Below are 16,027 nucleotides of genomic sequence, written 5' to 3'. Positions count from 1 at the left end.
GGCGGGCGAGTGGTGCGAGCCCATCACGTTGCGTCCGCCTAACGAGGCCACCTCGTCCACACCTGTTCAGTACTGGCAGCACCACCCCGAGAAGCTCATCTTCCAGTCGTGTGACTACGAAGCTTACGTGAGTCTCCTTATCGGACCCCGAACCCTCATTGTGGGAATGCTGAAAGCATCCCACATATGTTATTCGGATTTTTATTCTGCTCACTTTTTTGCAGAGAAACAACTCCCACATTATACTTCCGATTTACAGCATTCAAATTTCAACTTGCGGGGTATATCTGGTCTGATTCCACATTACTTACAGTACTCGCACAATTTAACGTTAAAGATCAACTTTTCCCGATTCATTTTCAATGGGACTGACATTGAACTTTTTCGAAGTCCTGATTTCCACGCCCACTTCCATACATACTGATCATCATTACCAGCTCTCTGATCCTGCTCAGTGGCGCACTTGGTTAAGTGTGCTGTCCACTAATCAGGAGGTCCCGGGTTCGATTCCCACCTCCGACTGTACATTGCAAATATGTCAATTGGCAACTGAAAGTTTTCCTTTTATTCATTTATCTTTCAACTTCAATGAAAATGTAATTTTCACACGTAATTTCTCCAGGATTGCACTTAGTCTCGTTCCAGATATTATTGCACTTAGTATTTTGCAATATTTATCAATAATCATGCCCAAAGATTTACATTATAAAATGACACAGCCGTCGTTTTCTGTAGGCATAAAAAGCAGGATTAAAGAGATTAATCCTGTTTTTGTTGTTCTTCTTTGAAATCAGTCTCAAACTAAATTGCCATCTAGTAGTCGACAGTGGAATTATACCCAAAATAAACAAGAGCCAGAAGAAAATTGTTATTAACTGTACAAAAGAACCAAAATGAAATGTAGCTCAACGTAATGGAGTAAATGTAGCTTTTCGTCTTCATAAAAATACTCAAGTAAAAGTAACAAGTATGTTAAAAACAAAAAAAAAGTACAATTAATCCCAAAAGTTACTGAAGTAAATATATACCTTTACTAATTTGGCCACACCTCTTCAAGGCACACAATAAACACAGGCATAATCAGTAAATTACAATTTATAGAACCAATTTCTTTACTACTTTTCTATTGGTGAAAGCTTTGGCTCACAAAATCCCGCGCAGAATCACTCCAAACAAACTCGTCCCATTTCATCAAGTGGACAGATGAATTGAGGACGCGGCAGCCTAAGTGGATTAAATGTCTCACAAAAAAATGATGAAAAAAAATGTAATCTTTTAATCTTGCTCTGGAATGTGACAAACCATCTGGTCTGGATTAGATGTCAATTTGTTGGGACTTTGGTGTGATTTTGCGTGTGCAGTACCTGGGCTCCATGCTGGTGAAGGAGCTGAGGGGGACCGAGTCCACGCATGACGCCTGCGCCAAGATGAGGGTACGAACGCGCGCGGCCGAGATTCGAGCCGTCGCTTGCGTCGCGTGTCCGTCCGTTGCAATGTCGGGGAAGTGATTTGTTTGCGCTTGTTTCACACTCTGTCGGCGACCTCCAAGAAGTCGACGGAGCAGATGAAGAAGGTGCCCACCATCATCCTCTCCGTGTCCTACAAGGGAGTCAAGTTCATCGACGCCACCAATAAGGTAACAAGAACACTTGGATTTGAATTTTTAATTTAAGATATTTATTTGATCGATTTTTTGTTATATATTTTATTTTATTTATTTTTTTATTTTTCATGTTCTATTTTTTTATTTATTTTTATTATTTCATTTTTATTTTCTATATTTTATTTAAAATAGTTTTTTTTTTCATAATCTTTAGACTTGTCCACTGAAAAAAATGGGACAATGATTTTATTTAATTTTTATTTTCTATATTTTATTTGAAATCGTTTTTTTCATAATCTTTGGACTGTCCACTGAACAAAATGGGACAATGTTGAAATCATTAATTTAATTTGTACCCCGCCTACTGCCCGAAGCCAGCTGGGATAGGCTCCAGCACCCCCGCAATCCTTGTGAGGAGCAATCGGTTAAGTAGATGGATGGATGGATGGATTAATTACATTTTACAATTGCAATAATTTTTTATATATTCAGTAGTTATATTTGTAATTCAATAGATGTATTTATAATTCTTGCATTATTCACTGGGAAAAAGAAAAAGCCATCAAAATTATACTTATTTTATTTAGAATTTTTTTTCCCATCATCTTATCATTGCCACTGAGAATTTTAATTGTATTTAATATTAATGTATTTTTCATTTTTTTGTATTTTTTTTTAAATGTATTTTTATTTTTTTATTATAATTTTTTTTTTTCATAATGCTTACATTGCTTATAGGCAAATTAATTAAATATATTTACAAAAATGGCCACAGTTTTTTTGTTGCACTTATATTAATTTCATAATTTTAATTTAATTGTAATTTAATTAAATTTTTAAGATTATGTGGTTTGTTTTGTTTATTTTTTCCCCAATTGTAATTTAATTTAATTTAATTTTCAGTGTTACATCTTTTTTTTTCCCCCAATATTACTTCTGGGAAAATGAAAAATGGCTGGAAATTGCATTTTATTTTATGATTTGCCTTTTTTTTTTTTTAACCCTTTCATTGCTTACTTGGAAATTCAGGAAACTATGGAAAGTTTTATTTTATTTTGTTTTGTCTTATTCTGCACTGTTTTAATGTATGCATGTTCCTCGGCGCTTTGGCGTGGAATTTCAGGGAAAATGCAGAAAAGGTGGCCTTCATTTTATTTCTTATTTTATTATTTATATGCATTTTTTATATGCATATGTATTTTGGCCTTCCTCTACCTTTAGTAGCTTTTTTGAAGTCGACGATCACCGACGTAATGAAATCGAGTGTAATGGCGACAAGCATTCTCCATTTTCGAGTGCTGCTCTATAAAACGAGTCTTCTTCTGCTTGTTCTTCTTCTCATTGTTGCCATCACCGCAGGACAAAAGCTCCCAAAGCAGAACACTGCGTGAAATATGCACTGAATAATAAATGGCGTTTGTTTTGCGTCTCGCCGGAGAAAAACGCGGAATAATAACAGGCCGCTGCGCCTTTTTTTTTTTTTTTTTGTGCGCAGAACATCATCGCCGAGCACGAGATCCGCAACATCTCGTGCGCCGCTCAGGATCCCGAGGACCTGTCCACATTCGCCTACATCACCAAAGACCTCAAGTCCAGCCACCACTACTGCCACGTCTTCACCGCTTTCGACGTGGTACGTGCGCTGGGAAAAAAAGACAGAAAGAGAACTTAGACAATGTTGAAAATTACTCAAGTGCGAAAGAAAAAAAGTAATCTGATTATTTATTGATTTTTGTGTGGCTGATTTAAAAAGGGCTATTATCGTCTGATTAAAATAAATAAATAAATAATCTTCCCCGTTAACGCTTAACGCTAACTTTATTTTTGATTGATTGAATTTTTTTATTTTATTTTTATTGTTATTATTATTATTAATTCAATCTCAGATGTAATAACCTTATTTATTTATTGATTGAATTTGAATTTTTTTTATCGTTATTAATATTATTAATTCAATCTCTGGTGTAATAACCTTATTTATTGATTGATTGAATTTTTATTTTTTTATTTTATTTTTATTATTATTATTATTATTATTATTATTTCAATCTCTGATGTAATAACCTTATTTATTGATTGATTGAATTTTAATTTTTATTTATTTTTTTATTTTTTTATCGTTATTATTATTATTGATTCAATCTCTGGTGTAATAACCTTATTTATTGATTGATTGAATTTGATTTTTTTTTACTTTTTTTATCGTTGTTATTATTATTATTAATTCAATCTCTGGTGTAGTAACCTTTATTGATTGATTGAATTTTTATTTTATTTTTATTATTATTATTATTAATTCAATCTCTGATGAAATAACCTTATTTATTGATTGATTGAATTTGATTTTTTAATTTTATTATCTGTTCTTATTGCTGCTGGACATGTAAATTTCCCAGAGGGAGCCATCCCAAAGGGATCAATAAAGTCAAGTCTAAGTCTAAATCTATTGCCACCTCATCTCCGTTGGCAGAACCTGGCGTACGAGATCATCCTGACGCTGGGCCAGGCCTTCGAGGTGGCCTACCAGCTGGCCCTGCAGGCGCGAAAGAGCGGCCACGGCTCGTCCACGCTGCCCGAGAGCTTCGACAGCAAGCCCGGCAAGCCCGTGCCCAAGCCGCGCGGCGTCAACATCCGAAAATCCGTAAGCCCGCCCGCCGTCTCGCGCGCACTCGCTGCGCCTAACGAGCTCACGTCGTGCTAGCCGTCCGGTGTGGCCGTCCTGCTGCTGGGCTGATTGATGAGCTGTCGTCACTGTGTGGGTGCGTGTGTTGGTAAAACAGAAATGTGTTTGCCGAAAGCAGTTTTCCTGGTTACAAGGTCCGTGAGGCCGTGCTTGAATATGCTTTGATTTATTCAGCTTTACTGAATAAGGTCATACATTTACAAGAAAAATTGTTTTTATTTTTATTTCAAGAAATTGACTTTGTTTAGGATAATATATTTTTCAGTTAAAAAAAACAAAACAGTTTGAGTGGGTAATTAAAAAGCATTAAAAGCCATAAAATGGATTTTGCTAATAATATTTAGCCTTGAATTGCATTAAATACCATGTTGAGGCATTACAAATTTAAATTCTTGTTCATGCTTTATTTTACATACATTAATGTGTTCCTGTCACCAACGTCCAACATGAAACACTAATGTCACCTAGTGGCAGAAAATTACCTCAACACAAATCTATGACTCCTCCTTTTAACCGTAACTTGCAAATGTTAACTATAACTTTATGACTTACTATAAAATTACCGTATCAATGAACTGAATGATACAACCACTCTTGTATTTGGTAACCATATTTGTCCACTTTTATGTTAATTAACAAGAATATAAAAAAATGTTCTTGTACATTTAGAACATATATAATGTGCAATTAATTTACGATTAATTGCAAGTTAGCTATGGAAATTATGCGATTGATTATGATAATTGGAATCGACTGACAGCACTAATTTATAAACAATATATGCATTCAGTATATGTATGATTGTATAAGTGTGTGTGCGTATTCATACATATGCAGTACAATGTGGGCATTAACTTAATTTTAAGTTTCATTCAAAAGTGGCATTAAAAATCATTAAATTAGATTTGATGATACCTGCAGAAACATATTTTTTTTTTAAATGTATATTTTGAGCGATTTAAGTAGTCATTTTGGAGAAAGTAGTAATATGATTCAAAACAGCCACTTCTTATAAGAGGGGAGCTGTCGTCTAGTGCAAATAGTCATATTTTTCAAGAAAAATAAAAAAAGCCAAATGCAAGTATTTTTTGACAAAAGTTGTAAATGAAGCTGAATTCCCTTGTAGTATTGCAAGAAAAAGTTGTTTTTGGATGAAGTCACTTCAGGTAAAAACATAATAATAATAATAATAATAATAATAATAATAATAATAATAATAAATAAAAAGGGAAAAGTAAATAGGCGCCATTTTTATGCCATTTTTAAGTTGTTATTCAAGAATAGAAATCTGATTCAAGAAAAAAATATGCAGAATTACACTAAGAAACTTTTTTTTTTTTTTCTTTTAGCAAAGATGAAATCTTTTTTTGAGGAATATTTTAACAGAACAAAATTGAATCTTACTTAATTTTTTTTTTTACTTCATTATAGATTTCTATGAACATACGCTCGTAGAAGATGCAACACCTGAAAATGGCAACAATATGAAAAACAAAAATCAACATGAAAATAATCTTCGTCTGTAGATTTGAGTATTGCAGTCATTTTAAATAGTTGTAATAATATAATATAATAACACAATAAATGAAAAAGAATTTTCTCATAAGTTCAGCACTTTTTGTCTTCCAAAAAAAGATTTTTAATCCTGTAATAGTTCATAATGATGTATTTGTCTCCTTTTTAAAGCCTTTTTACTTCCTGAACATGTCCCAATACTTATGTACTTGTGAGCCGTCACCAGGTTGTGATTCTGTCCGCTGATCTGACGGCGATGTGCGTGCGTGTGTGCACGTCTGCTGAATGCGCCGCCGTTACGTGCCATTAAGCCTTAATTGCCACGTGTGCGCGCGCCGTTCACGCCGCCGCTCGCCATCTCCGAGGACCCTGCTTGCCATCATTGCGCCGTTGACGTCCTCATGCATGCGCGCGTGCGCGTGCGCTCCTGCATCTCCTCTGGGCCGCCTTTGACCTCTGTGTGACCTCTGTATGCCCCCTGTACAGGTCATCATGTCCCCCTCGGGCCGCTGGTCACTGGGCCACATTTACACCCCCCACCGGCCTCCTCTCCACCCTCCTCCTCCTCCTCTTCCTCCCTCCCGACTCTTCCATCTCGCTCAGTCGCAGGTCCTCCTCACTTTTCCTTTCCTTCCCGTTCGTCTCTTGCTTGATTTTGTGCGTTTGCTTGGGGGGCCGTCGACGACGGGCTGCCGTCGCGCTTGTGTGGCTCGCCCGCTTCCCAACTCTCGCCCTCCTTCGGACGGAAGCGTACGACTTCCTGTTGGCTTGAAAGCTCATGCCAAGGAAAGAAATTTGCGTCTTTTTGCAGGCTTGTACGGATAAAGTAGCTGTTTTTTTCTTTCTTCCCAGAAGAAGTTCAAAGGTCACAGCATTAGAGCCAGTAAAGAGAGAAAAAAGGTTTGGAAGATTCTCACTTTTAGTCTCACTTTCATTTCAGAATTCTGGCTTTTAAATTGAGAATTCTGATATTAAAGAGAATATCTTTCAAGCTTACCGTTTTTGTTTTGTTTTGTTTTTTACTTCACATGAGAATTTTTATTTTAAAGTGAGAATTCTGAGAATAAAGTCAGAATCCTGCAAACCTTTTTTTTTTTCTTCACTTGACTTCACCCTCTTCCATAAAAATCAATGTTGTGTAAAAAAAAATGTACTTTTTAGAGAAAAGCTTTTTTTTCAGGGCATTTTTTAAAAATTGTAGTTTTTCATCTTTTTTTTTTTTTTTAAACACATTCAAGAAAGTCCTAAATAAAGTTAATGATTTTCAATATTTTGTTTTACTTTCCAGACAATTAGCTAATTTGGCGAGTATTAATTTTTACCAGAAAGCCTTATTGTTCTAAAAAAAAAAACGTTTTTAGTATGGAAGAAAAACACACTTAAAGGGAAAAAAAATGGAATACTTTTTGTCAGGCTTTTTTTTTTTTTTTTTATATATATATACAGAATATATTTTTCAAATGATGTGTTTTGAATCATGTTTTTATTTTATTTTTCCAAAGCAAAATATTCTGAACAATCTTTTTTTCAGTTTTTTTTGTATATTTTTTCCCCTGATTTTCTGATTTTTTTTTTTTTTTTTTAAATGACAGAATAATATTTTTTAAAAATAACAGGAAAACAATTATCACCGAGTCCCCCAAAACTGAAACAAAACAATAATAATATAATTGTTTTGTTTAAAGAAACAAAAACATAAGTTTATGCAATTTAAGTTTTTTTTTTGTTTTTTTTTTTAAAAACTTTATTTTCTTAAAAAATAAAGCTCTTTGTTTCAACACAACCTGTCACAAACACATACAAAAATAGTATTTTTAGCAGGGGGGAAAAAAATACATTACCCCCATTATTTGTTTTGTTTTTTTGTTTGTTTGTTTTTTTTAATCCGCCTTTTGTAATTTCCCACAAATGCAGTTGTAGTCATTGATTAGGCTTTTTTGTCACCTGACTGAGCTCAGCTGCCACCAAGGACCACCCTGATGATGAGGATCGTGTGCGTGCTAATCCTCTAACATAATTGTGTGTGTGTATCATGAGTTTGCAGTGGCGTGTGGAGATTAGCCTTGTTACCTCTAATGACACTGATATCCACCCTCCCTCCTCCTCCTCCTCCTCCTCCTCGTCATCCTTCTGAAGTCGCCCAACCAAAGCGAGCGTTGTGATTGGCCGGAATGCGCTTGAAGTGTTTGTTTCCATTTCCATCCCTCAGTCGCGGTGCTGTTGAACGTCACCTGCGCGTTTTGCGTCTCTCCGTTGTTGCCAACAGGGATTGTCGCTCAAAATTGCTCAATGACCTTGCCATTGTGTAATTATGTAAAATGTCACGTAGATTGGTGGCAAACATTACTGACGCGTAACCACCAGTAGATGGCAGCGATGATGATTTTTTTTTTTTTTTTTTTTTTGATGAGGTGGTGAGTCCATGGAGGAAAAACTGCTTTTAGTTAATAAAGCTATCTTTGTTCGACTGCTTATTACTTTTGGGAAAAAAAGAGTTGCTAAATCTAGCAACAAAAGTGCTAAGCTGCCATCATCAGCCCTCTCACTGGACTTTCTGTGTGTGTGTGTTCAGATGGAGCAGGCGTCGATGGAGCAGAAGGGCCACGCCAACGTGCCGTGGATAGTGGAGCCGGGTCAGGAGGCCAAGAGAGGAGTCAACACCAAGTACGAGACCACTATTTTTTAACGTGTCGCCTTGTGCACCCCTGCGTGTGCGTGCCTTTCCGAGGGCGGGCGTAGGAGGGGGCGGGGCGGGGGGTGGCGCCGGAGTTATCGGTCAGTGGGGGGGCGGCGGGGGGCTCGAGCGGGGCTCAAAAGCGAAAAGCATCCCTCCAGCTCTTCCTCCTCCTCCGTTAGGCCACCTGCATGACGACGCCGGGCTGTTTTTTTTTTCGAGCCAGGGGCTGCGGTGCACTTCTGTTTCCACCCCTAGGGGGCAGCAACTTCTCCCCGCTCCCCTCCACTTCCTGTTTGTCAGTCATTTCCTTTTTCTTTTTCCTTTCTTTCTGCATTCTTCTTAATTGTGCGAGCGTCCCGCCCCCTGACAACTTGATTGACAGGTGCAGCAGTGTTTTAGCTGTCTGGGAGGCCGTTGTCATAGCGACGGCAACAAGCGGAGGAGCGCTTTTTGGTTTTGTTGCCATTTCTGTTCCTTTCGTTCCATCGGATAGCTCGAAAATGTTACCCGCTGGTTTCTTAAGGTGTCTTCATAAAGCATGTGGCTCGTAAGACGCATGGCGGCCATTTTGCTGAGGGAGGGGGGCGGGGTGATGCCGAGGGCGCTCTCGATAAGTGATGTCATCTCATTTTGCAGGGCAGTGGCGGACGCTCATGTCTTTTACTGTGGAAATCAAAGAATGTAGCCAGCCATAAACACACGGACCTTGTCAGGCGTAACACGTCCGCTCTTTTCAAAGGACTACAAACATGGACTCGCTCATCCCCCCTCCCTCTCTGTTCCGCGGTTAAGCTTTGAATCTATGTCCGGACCACATAAACATACACGGGGGACTGAATGTTCTGCTTCAATATTTTTGAGGGGAAGTTGCCATGGAGATGGACAAAAGGGCAGTTTTATTTTATTTTTTAATTATTATTATAATTTTGACAATTTTTTCAAGGTAAGCAGATTGATATTGATGTTTAATCTGAGAGTATTATAACGCCATCCTGGTTATCTTGTGCAATTCTCATCTGCTGCCATCCTCATGTCAGATTATTTTTTTTATGCGCTCGAGACAGACGACCGTCCCCACCTTTAAAAAAAAAAAAAAAAAAAACCACATAAGAGAAGCGTGAATGTGCGGACCTCCATCCCTCCTCTCTGGACTGTGTTCAACTACTGTACGTATGGGATCTGAGGCTATAAAATGTACATAAATATTTTGCCAATTCATTGTTGATAGCTGTAATGTAAAAGATGAACAGTTTGTGGCACTGGAAACAAAAGCTAAACAAAGACAAAAAGAAGACTTGCATTAGATGATTCTATAGAATATGTATTTGGAGTGACATTCATGTAAATAGGCTTGGGACTTCCAGCACGCTGATTTTTGTAATTTTATGCCATTATTTATAACCCTGTAAAGCACACATGAAATAAAATATGACTTGTACAACCATGAAGGAGACTGGAGAATTTTTTCCACCTTTTTTTCACAGCACAAGATGACCATGTATATTGTGTGGTAGGTTTTACTAGTAGCCTATATTTATTGCTTAAAATGACTGTTTAGTCGTGAGTGCTTTTGAATATTATTTTTGATGGTTGTAGTAAGCGTATATTCAAATACCACCATTTTGACGTGAGTTTCCCCCGTCGGTGTAGCATGTACGAACCATTACCACAGAAAAAAAGGTTAAAATGTATGTCCATCTAGCAAATGCCACTAGAGGGCGACAATGGCCACAAAAATCATCAAGTTGAAACACCATTCATTATAATTGTTAACGTGTACAAAATTATTATTAAGATTTTAAATGCAGGTACTCTATTTAAAAATGTGTAATCTAAAACACTGACATATTTGTTTTATTGTTTTACAAAGTGAGGATAAGTGGTTCGGGAAATGAATGAATGGATGAATGGATGGCATCGGTGTCAGTCTTGCATTTGCCACGAGGGGGAGACAAATGTCTCAATAACTAGCATCGTTATGCGTAGTTGTGCGTACATGATTAAAGTTGATTTTGCAACAAAAATTGATTAGAAACATAACTCTCCTCCACACCCACGCCATTTTTGAACAAATATGTCCAAAACCAACAGATTGCTTCTAAAACAAAAAAGACACACAAAATCATATGCATATATATTTTAAAAATGTAAAAAGTGTCTTTATTGTTGCTCAGCAGTGTTAAATTAACAATCAAATGAATACTTTTCATCTATGGTCCCTTTTTCCTCAGATGGCACATTAAAGCACATGCTAGATAACTGATAAATTCCAGCAGTCATGAAATTGTAAAAAATTCCTAGTGACATTACATTAATACCTAACTTTGGCCCTACTCACAACAAGTTGATGAAATAATCACCTGTAAAGATTATAGTGCTAAAATTTTACTTCAAAATTATCTTTTTAGTTGTGTATTTATCAAAACAAGTACATGAAATGTTAGTGCTCTCAGTCAGACAGTTACACTGTCAAAAAGTGTAAGTATAAAAGCGTCTGACAGCGTCGTGTGACTACAATTCTCGTCGATCATTCGTCCGCTGACTTCTTGTATATTTTTTTTCCCCCCATCATTTCGCAAGAGTGGAGAAAAGTGCAAGAGTTTCTTTGCAGACGTGACGCTGTGCAGTAGCATGTGAAATGCCGCAGGAAGTGCGCTTGGCTTTATCCTACCCCATCTCGGTCTTCACCCGCAAGGTAAACAGCTGTAAGACGACAGGACAAAAGACAGTTAACCACGGAAAAAAAACAAAAAAACGCCATTCAAAAAGAATCCAAAGATGTGAGACTGACTTTAAAATCATCAATGTATGTGAGGAAGAAGCAGACGAAGCTGAAGGCCACGATCCACTCGCACACGGCGCTGGCCACGTGGAACGGATAATCCTGAAATTGACACAAACACAACTTTCAAGTCAGCTTTGTGCGTGTTCCCAATAATGTGATGGTCATCCTTGTCGCTCACCTTGCTTTCCGCATCTCTGTGCAGGTCCTTTTGCTTCACGAAAAATGCGCAAATGACAGCTTGGGGTTTTGGGCGTCAAGGGAAACATCACACTGAAAATGTCTGCGTTGGAGACCATGACTTTGTATGTATATATGTGTGATGGTACGTCATGTGATTTCTTTTTGTAGTACCCTCATAGTATGTTGAGAAAAAGAAAGTGGTCAGATGTCACGTATAACAGAATGTATGGTGTTCCACAGGGTTCAGTTCTGGGGCCTCTGCTGTTTTTATTGTATCTTTATGGGGGGATTAGTCTCAAAATTATTCACACAAATTTGTGATTTTCCCGTGTTTTTTTTAATTATGTGCGCGCATTTTCCATGACTTAGGCTTACGAGTTGTCGAAAGTGCGTTTATGGATCATTGGGCATGCGCATTAATTTTTTTAGATAAACATCACACTGTTTTAAGATATTCACACACAAGTCCTCCGATATTCATTGGTTTAAGCCCTGTTCCTCCTCCGTCCATGGGGAGGCAGTGTTGCGGTCTCCATTGAACGGAACGAGCCGTTTCTCGTTTAAAATCGGAAATTGAAAAACAGAATTCGAGGCTTTATCTGACCTTCCATTATATGTTTATTTGACACAAAATGCGACCTTAGTTTGTTCCCCTTGAGCTTGTTTTGCCTTCACACAAAAGACACTCTTCTTCTACTGTTACCTCTGGCCACTGATTTTTTTAGCGGAGTAGAAGAAGAAAATTTAACATCCATCTTAAAAAACAGCGGTAGTTGTTTTTAAGTTTGAGTTGAGTGCTGGGAGTCCTGCATGATTTGCAATACCAAGTTGAGCATTTTCAGTCCAGCACAACTAGCTATCTAGGAAAACTATGAAGATGGGAAATACAAGAACACGTTTTCTAAATTCAAGGTGAAGAGAGCCCGCCTGACACTGAATTGGAAAACTTTGCAAAAGAGAGAGATTTCTTTTCATTTCCTTAAAGGGGCTGTCTGCCGGTTTCACTCAGGAAAATGCACTTTTTAAATACAGGATTTAAACAAACAAAATACTTCTCAATTTATAGATATGGGATTTTCATAACGTGTGGGGGTGATTTTGTCCTAAACCCCCACACCCCCAGCCTGTATTTTTGTTTTGTAAACAGCGGGCCGTTTCTGTGGAAAGACAGTGTTTACACCCCTCCAGCCAATCGCAGAGTGGGGGGGGGGGGGGGGGGGGTTGGTGTAGGCTACGTGACGTCACTCCTGCGGATTTTGTTTTTTTTTTCACTCACTCACTCACTCACTCACTCACTCACAAAGGCTTACGTGTGAATGAGTGAGTGGAAAAAAAATAATACAAGCTGAGGGTGTGGGGGTTTAGGACTAAATCACCCCCACACGTTATGAAAAGCCCATATCTGTAAATTGAGAAGTAGTTAGTTTGTTTAAATCCTGTATTTAAAAAGTGCATTTTCCTGAGTGAAACCGGCAGACAGCCACTTTAAAAATGATTTTATCCAATAGCATTTCTTAATCGTGAGGAACAAAGGATACTTGGGAAGAAGGCTAGCAAGGCGATGACGGCCACAGCCAGCCGCGCCCGACACACCGCCATGGATGAGCCGTATGGGAATAGGTGGTAGGAAATGGCCGACTGCAAGAAGATGTAGAGGACGCCCGTGGCGAAGAAGAGCAAGGCCCCGGCGTCGTGGACCGCCGTCACCGTCGTCTCCTGCCAATCAAAGCCGACCACTTAACTGCCAATACCAACAAGCGTTTGATTGCGTGGATGTTGACGATGAAGAAGCCTCCACCTGGAACGTGGCCACCACGCACATTCCCAAGCAGGCGAGCATTCCCAGCACCAGCGCCGCCTTGTTGAGCCGTGGACTCACCACCCTCGTCTCCTCGTTCAGCTTCTCCACAAACTTGAACCTGCCATAGATGGTGGCAATGCCTGCACGAACATACGCAGGTGCAGTTTGGTTTTTTGCCGTGTGAGCCTTTCATTCACCTTTCGTTTTCCTCCAAAAGCAGAAGTGAGTCATTTGTGGGAAGTGTGACAAAACGGCACAATCAATGACCGTTTGTTGCGTTGTTCCCAGGAACGTGTGACTAACAAGAATATAGCATTTAAAAAAAATCTTCCTCTCTCTCTCTCTCTGTCTCACTCAAAGTTATAATAATAATAATAATAATAATAATAATAATAATAACTATTATTATTATTATTATTGTTATTGATAATAATAATATTAATTATTATTATTATTGTTATTTGTTATTATTATTATTATTATTATTACATTGGGGTCATTTTTTTAAATTTTAAATTATGCAAGTAATTCACTGATTACAGGATTGTCTCAGAAAATTAGAATATTGTGATAAAGTCCTTTATTTTCTGTAATGCAATTAAAAAAAATATATATCAAATTCTGGATTCATTACAAATCAACTGAAATATTGCAAGCCTTTTATTATTTTAATATTGCTGATTATTAAACAAAACTCAAATATCCTATCTCAAAATATTAGAATATCGTGAAAAAGTATACTAGTAGGCTACTCAACTAATCACTTGAATCATCGAATTAACTCGAAACACAAGTGAATCCAGAATTTATGACATTTTTGTTTTTTTTTAATTGCATTACAGAAAATAAAAGACTATCACAAAATTGTAATTTAGTGCCGCAGTGGATGAAAAAAATGTTGAAGAATTAGAATTAACACACAAATTTGGCAGGCAAAAATTTTTTGATAAAAAGTGATAATAATAAGTGATTAATTATGATAATCAAAATTCTAAGGTATGATTAATCTGATTAAAAACTAATGATTTGACAGATCTTAGATATTTTTAATGAAAATAGGTCTATAATAATAATATTAAATTATTTTTAAATAATAAAATAAAATTAGAATGTACAATTAGGATACCAGGATGCCAATTAAAAAAAAACAAAAAAACAAAAAACGGTGTTAAAGATGAATATTGCAGCGTGTACGTGTCGAATACCTGCACATGCAGAAACAAATGTCATCAATCCGAATATGCAGCTCTCTGGGGGGTTTGCTCCTGTGTCACTGAAAAGTTTACAACAGCCAAATCTTCAAACTGATTTTTAACAACACTCCTGCCTTAAGATAATCAAACTTGATCTAGCAATAACAGTAAGTTGCCGCCCTGGAGGAATTTGCGTTGCAGCCAGCGGACGAGGGAAAACGAAACTAAACTAAACTTACTCGTCGAGCACTGCTGAAGATTTTCAGATCTTTACTGGGATAACCAAGAGAATGCGCGTCTCACCTAATGTAGGGGAACAGCACGTCCACGTCGCGTCTGAACAGCGCGATGACGTAAGACACGATGAAAGTGCTCGAGGACCACACCACCAAAAAGACGGGCAAGAAGCACAAACCTTGCGTGAACCACCACATGGCACGCAGCGATCAACACTCGCGCGGGTTCGTCCTGGTGTGACCTTAAGCGCCGAGGAAGGGGGAAGAAGTATCATTTTTCAGAACCGCTAGTCACATGATCGACCTATCGTCTTCCTAAAAATGACGTCACTTCGTTATGGTCCTCCTCCGTCTTCTGCAATCACTTTGCCGTGTGCAGTACTGTACTACAGTATTACTTACTGTCTTTCCATGTGTGCAGGGGCGACTCCAGTTTTTTTTTTTTCCCTCTCCCGGGGCTAAAGTGGGGCTGCACTGATACATACACTGTTAAAAGTTTTACCCCCCTTAAACTAAAAAAAAAAAAAAAATGATGTCCAGATATGATCTAAAATTTGACTTCACAGAAACTACATCGACTGATTTCGGATGATAATTATTTCATGTTGATGAAAACAATAATTCTTCACTTGAACCAATCTTAATTGTTTTGCCTTGGTCCAAAATATTTTCTTAACGTTTTAATTCATTTAGTTTTAACTGAATTAACACATTCAATTTGACATCCCGCATTTTATAATGATTGTCAAGCAGCACATAATAATTAACTATTAACATTTTTTTTTTTTTTTTGTAATTACACGAGTTTACTTTGATGGCTTGCAGTGAATTGAATAAGCCAGGGATGCATAGTCCGGACAGTAGCTGCTGACAGCCAGCATCAAGCACACTTCCAAATGTTCATCAGTCATGGTGGAACGCTATTTGGACTTGATAATCTTCATGTAGGAAAAGGCCGACTCACATAAATAGGTGGAGCCGAATAATGTTGGTGCCGTATTTTCCGTGAACAGTCCGACAATGCCGCTCCACAATTTCCCTTCTTTGGTATTGGTCGACTGGCAGATGGGGCGAACGCACTTCGAAAATGACCTCATGAAAAAAAAAAAAAAAGTCCACCTCCCATTCTGTATGAAAGTGATATGTGTTTGTCTTCTTACTTGGTCCCACTCCCTCATTAATTTTGATGAGCATAAGCTTTAGCGATGGCTTAAAATCAGATGTAATTTGACGACTAGCTTAGCGCTGTTGTTTGTGCATGAGCGGTAAAGTAAAGGACAAAATTCAGTTGTCATCTGACTGGTTGCCCTGTGGATCAATCAACTAACGGGATTGATGATAGGCTGACATCATA

General features: G+C 37.8%; 2 protein-coding genes across 8 annotated transcripts in view; one reads left to right on the top strand and one right to left on the bottom strand.

Moving 5' to 3' along the window:
* Positions 1-9,926, top strand: part of anks1b (ankyrin repeat and sterile alpha motif domain containing 1B) — a 78,540-nt gene extending 68,614 nt beyond the window's left edge. For 3 of the 6 annotated variants that reach the window (XM_077499292.1, XM_077499295.1, XM_077499296.1), the window contains 7 exons: positions 2-127; positions 1,362-1,433; positions 1,550-1,636; positions 3,099-3,236; positions 4,074-4,244; positions 8,374-8,465; positions 9,115-9,926. In XM_077499292.1, the coding sequence (XP_077355418.1) occupies positions 2-127; positions 1,362-1,433; positions 1,550-1,636; positions 3,099-3,236; positions 4,074-4,244; positions 8,374-8,465; positions 9,115-9,163 (735 nt within the window). In that variant the 3' untranslated portion in view covers positions 9,164-9,926. Of the gene's footprint in view, position 1; positions 128-1,361; positions 1,434-1,549; positions 1,637-3,098; positions 3,237-4,073; positions 4,245-6,287; positions 6,411-6,685; positions 6,702-8,373; positions 8,466-9,114 lie in introns of all 6 variants that reach the window. The other 3 variants (XM_077499297.1, XM_077499298.1, XM_077499294.1) reach the window with 3 other exon arrangements.
* Positions 9,927-10,611: 685 nt separating this feature from the next.
* On the bottom strand, positions 10,612-14,979 carry dram1 (DNA-damage regulated autophagy modulator 1). 2 transcript variants are annotated; one of them, XM_077501205.1, is made up of 7 exons: positions 14,741-14,979; positions 14,450-14,517; positions 13,242-13,384; positions 12,982-13,159; positions 11,442-11,500; positions 11,270-11,362; positions 10,612-11,181 (listed from the first exon to the last, which is right to left on the bottom strand). In XM_077501205.1, the coding sequence occupies exons 1-7, from the start codon at positions 14,869-14,871 to the stop codon at positions 11,146-11,148; spliced, it is 708 nt and encodes a 235-aa protein (XP_077357331.1). In that variant the 5' UTR covers positions 14,872-14,979; the 3' UTR covers positions 10,612-11,145. The 2 variants fall into 2 exon arrangements, with proteins under 2 accessions (XP_077357331.1, XP_077357330.1); XM_077501204.1 differs by lacking the exon at positions 14,450-14,517.
* Positions 14,980-16,027: the final 1,048 nt, after the last annotated feature.

This window comes from Festucalex cinctus, chromosome 16 (assembly GCF_051991245.1).
Source record: "Festucalex cinctus isolate MCC-2025b chromosome 16, RoL_Fcin_1.0, whole genome shotgun sequence".
Taxonomy (NCBI): Eukaryota; Metazoa; Chordata; class Actinopteri; order Syngnathiformes; family Syngnathidae; genus Festucalex; species Festucalex cinctus.
Note: the sequence above shows the minus strand (reverse complement) of the source record. Positions and strands in the feature narration are given on the sequence as shown.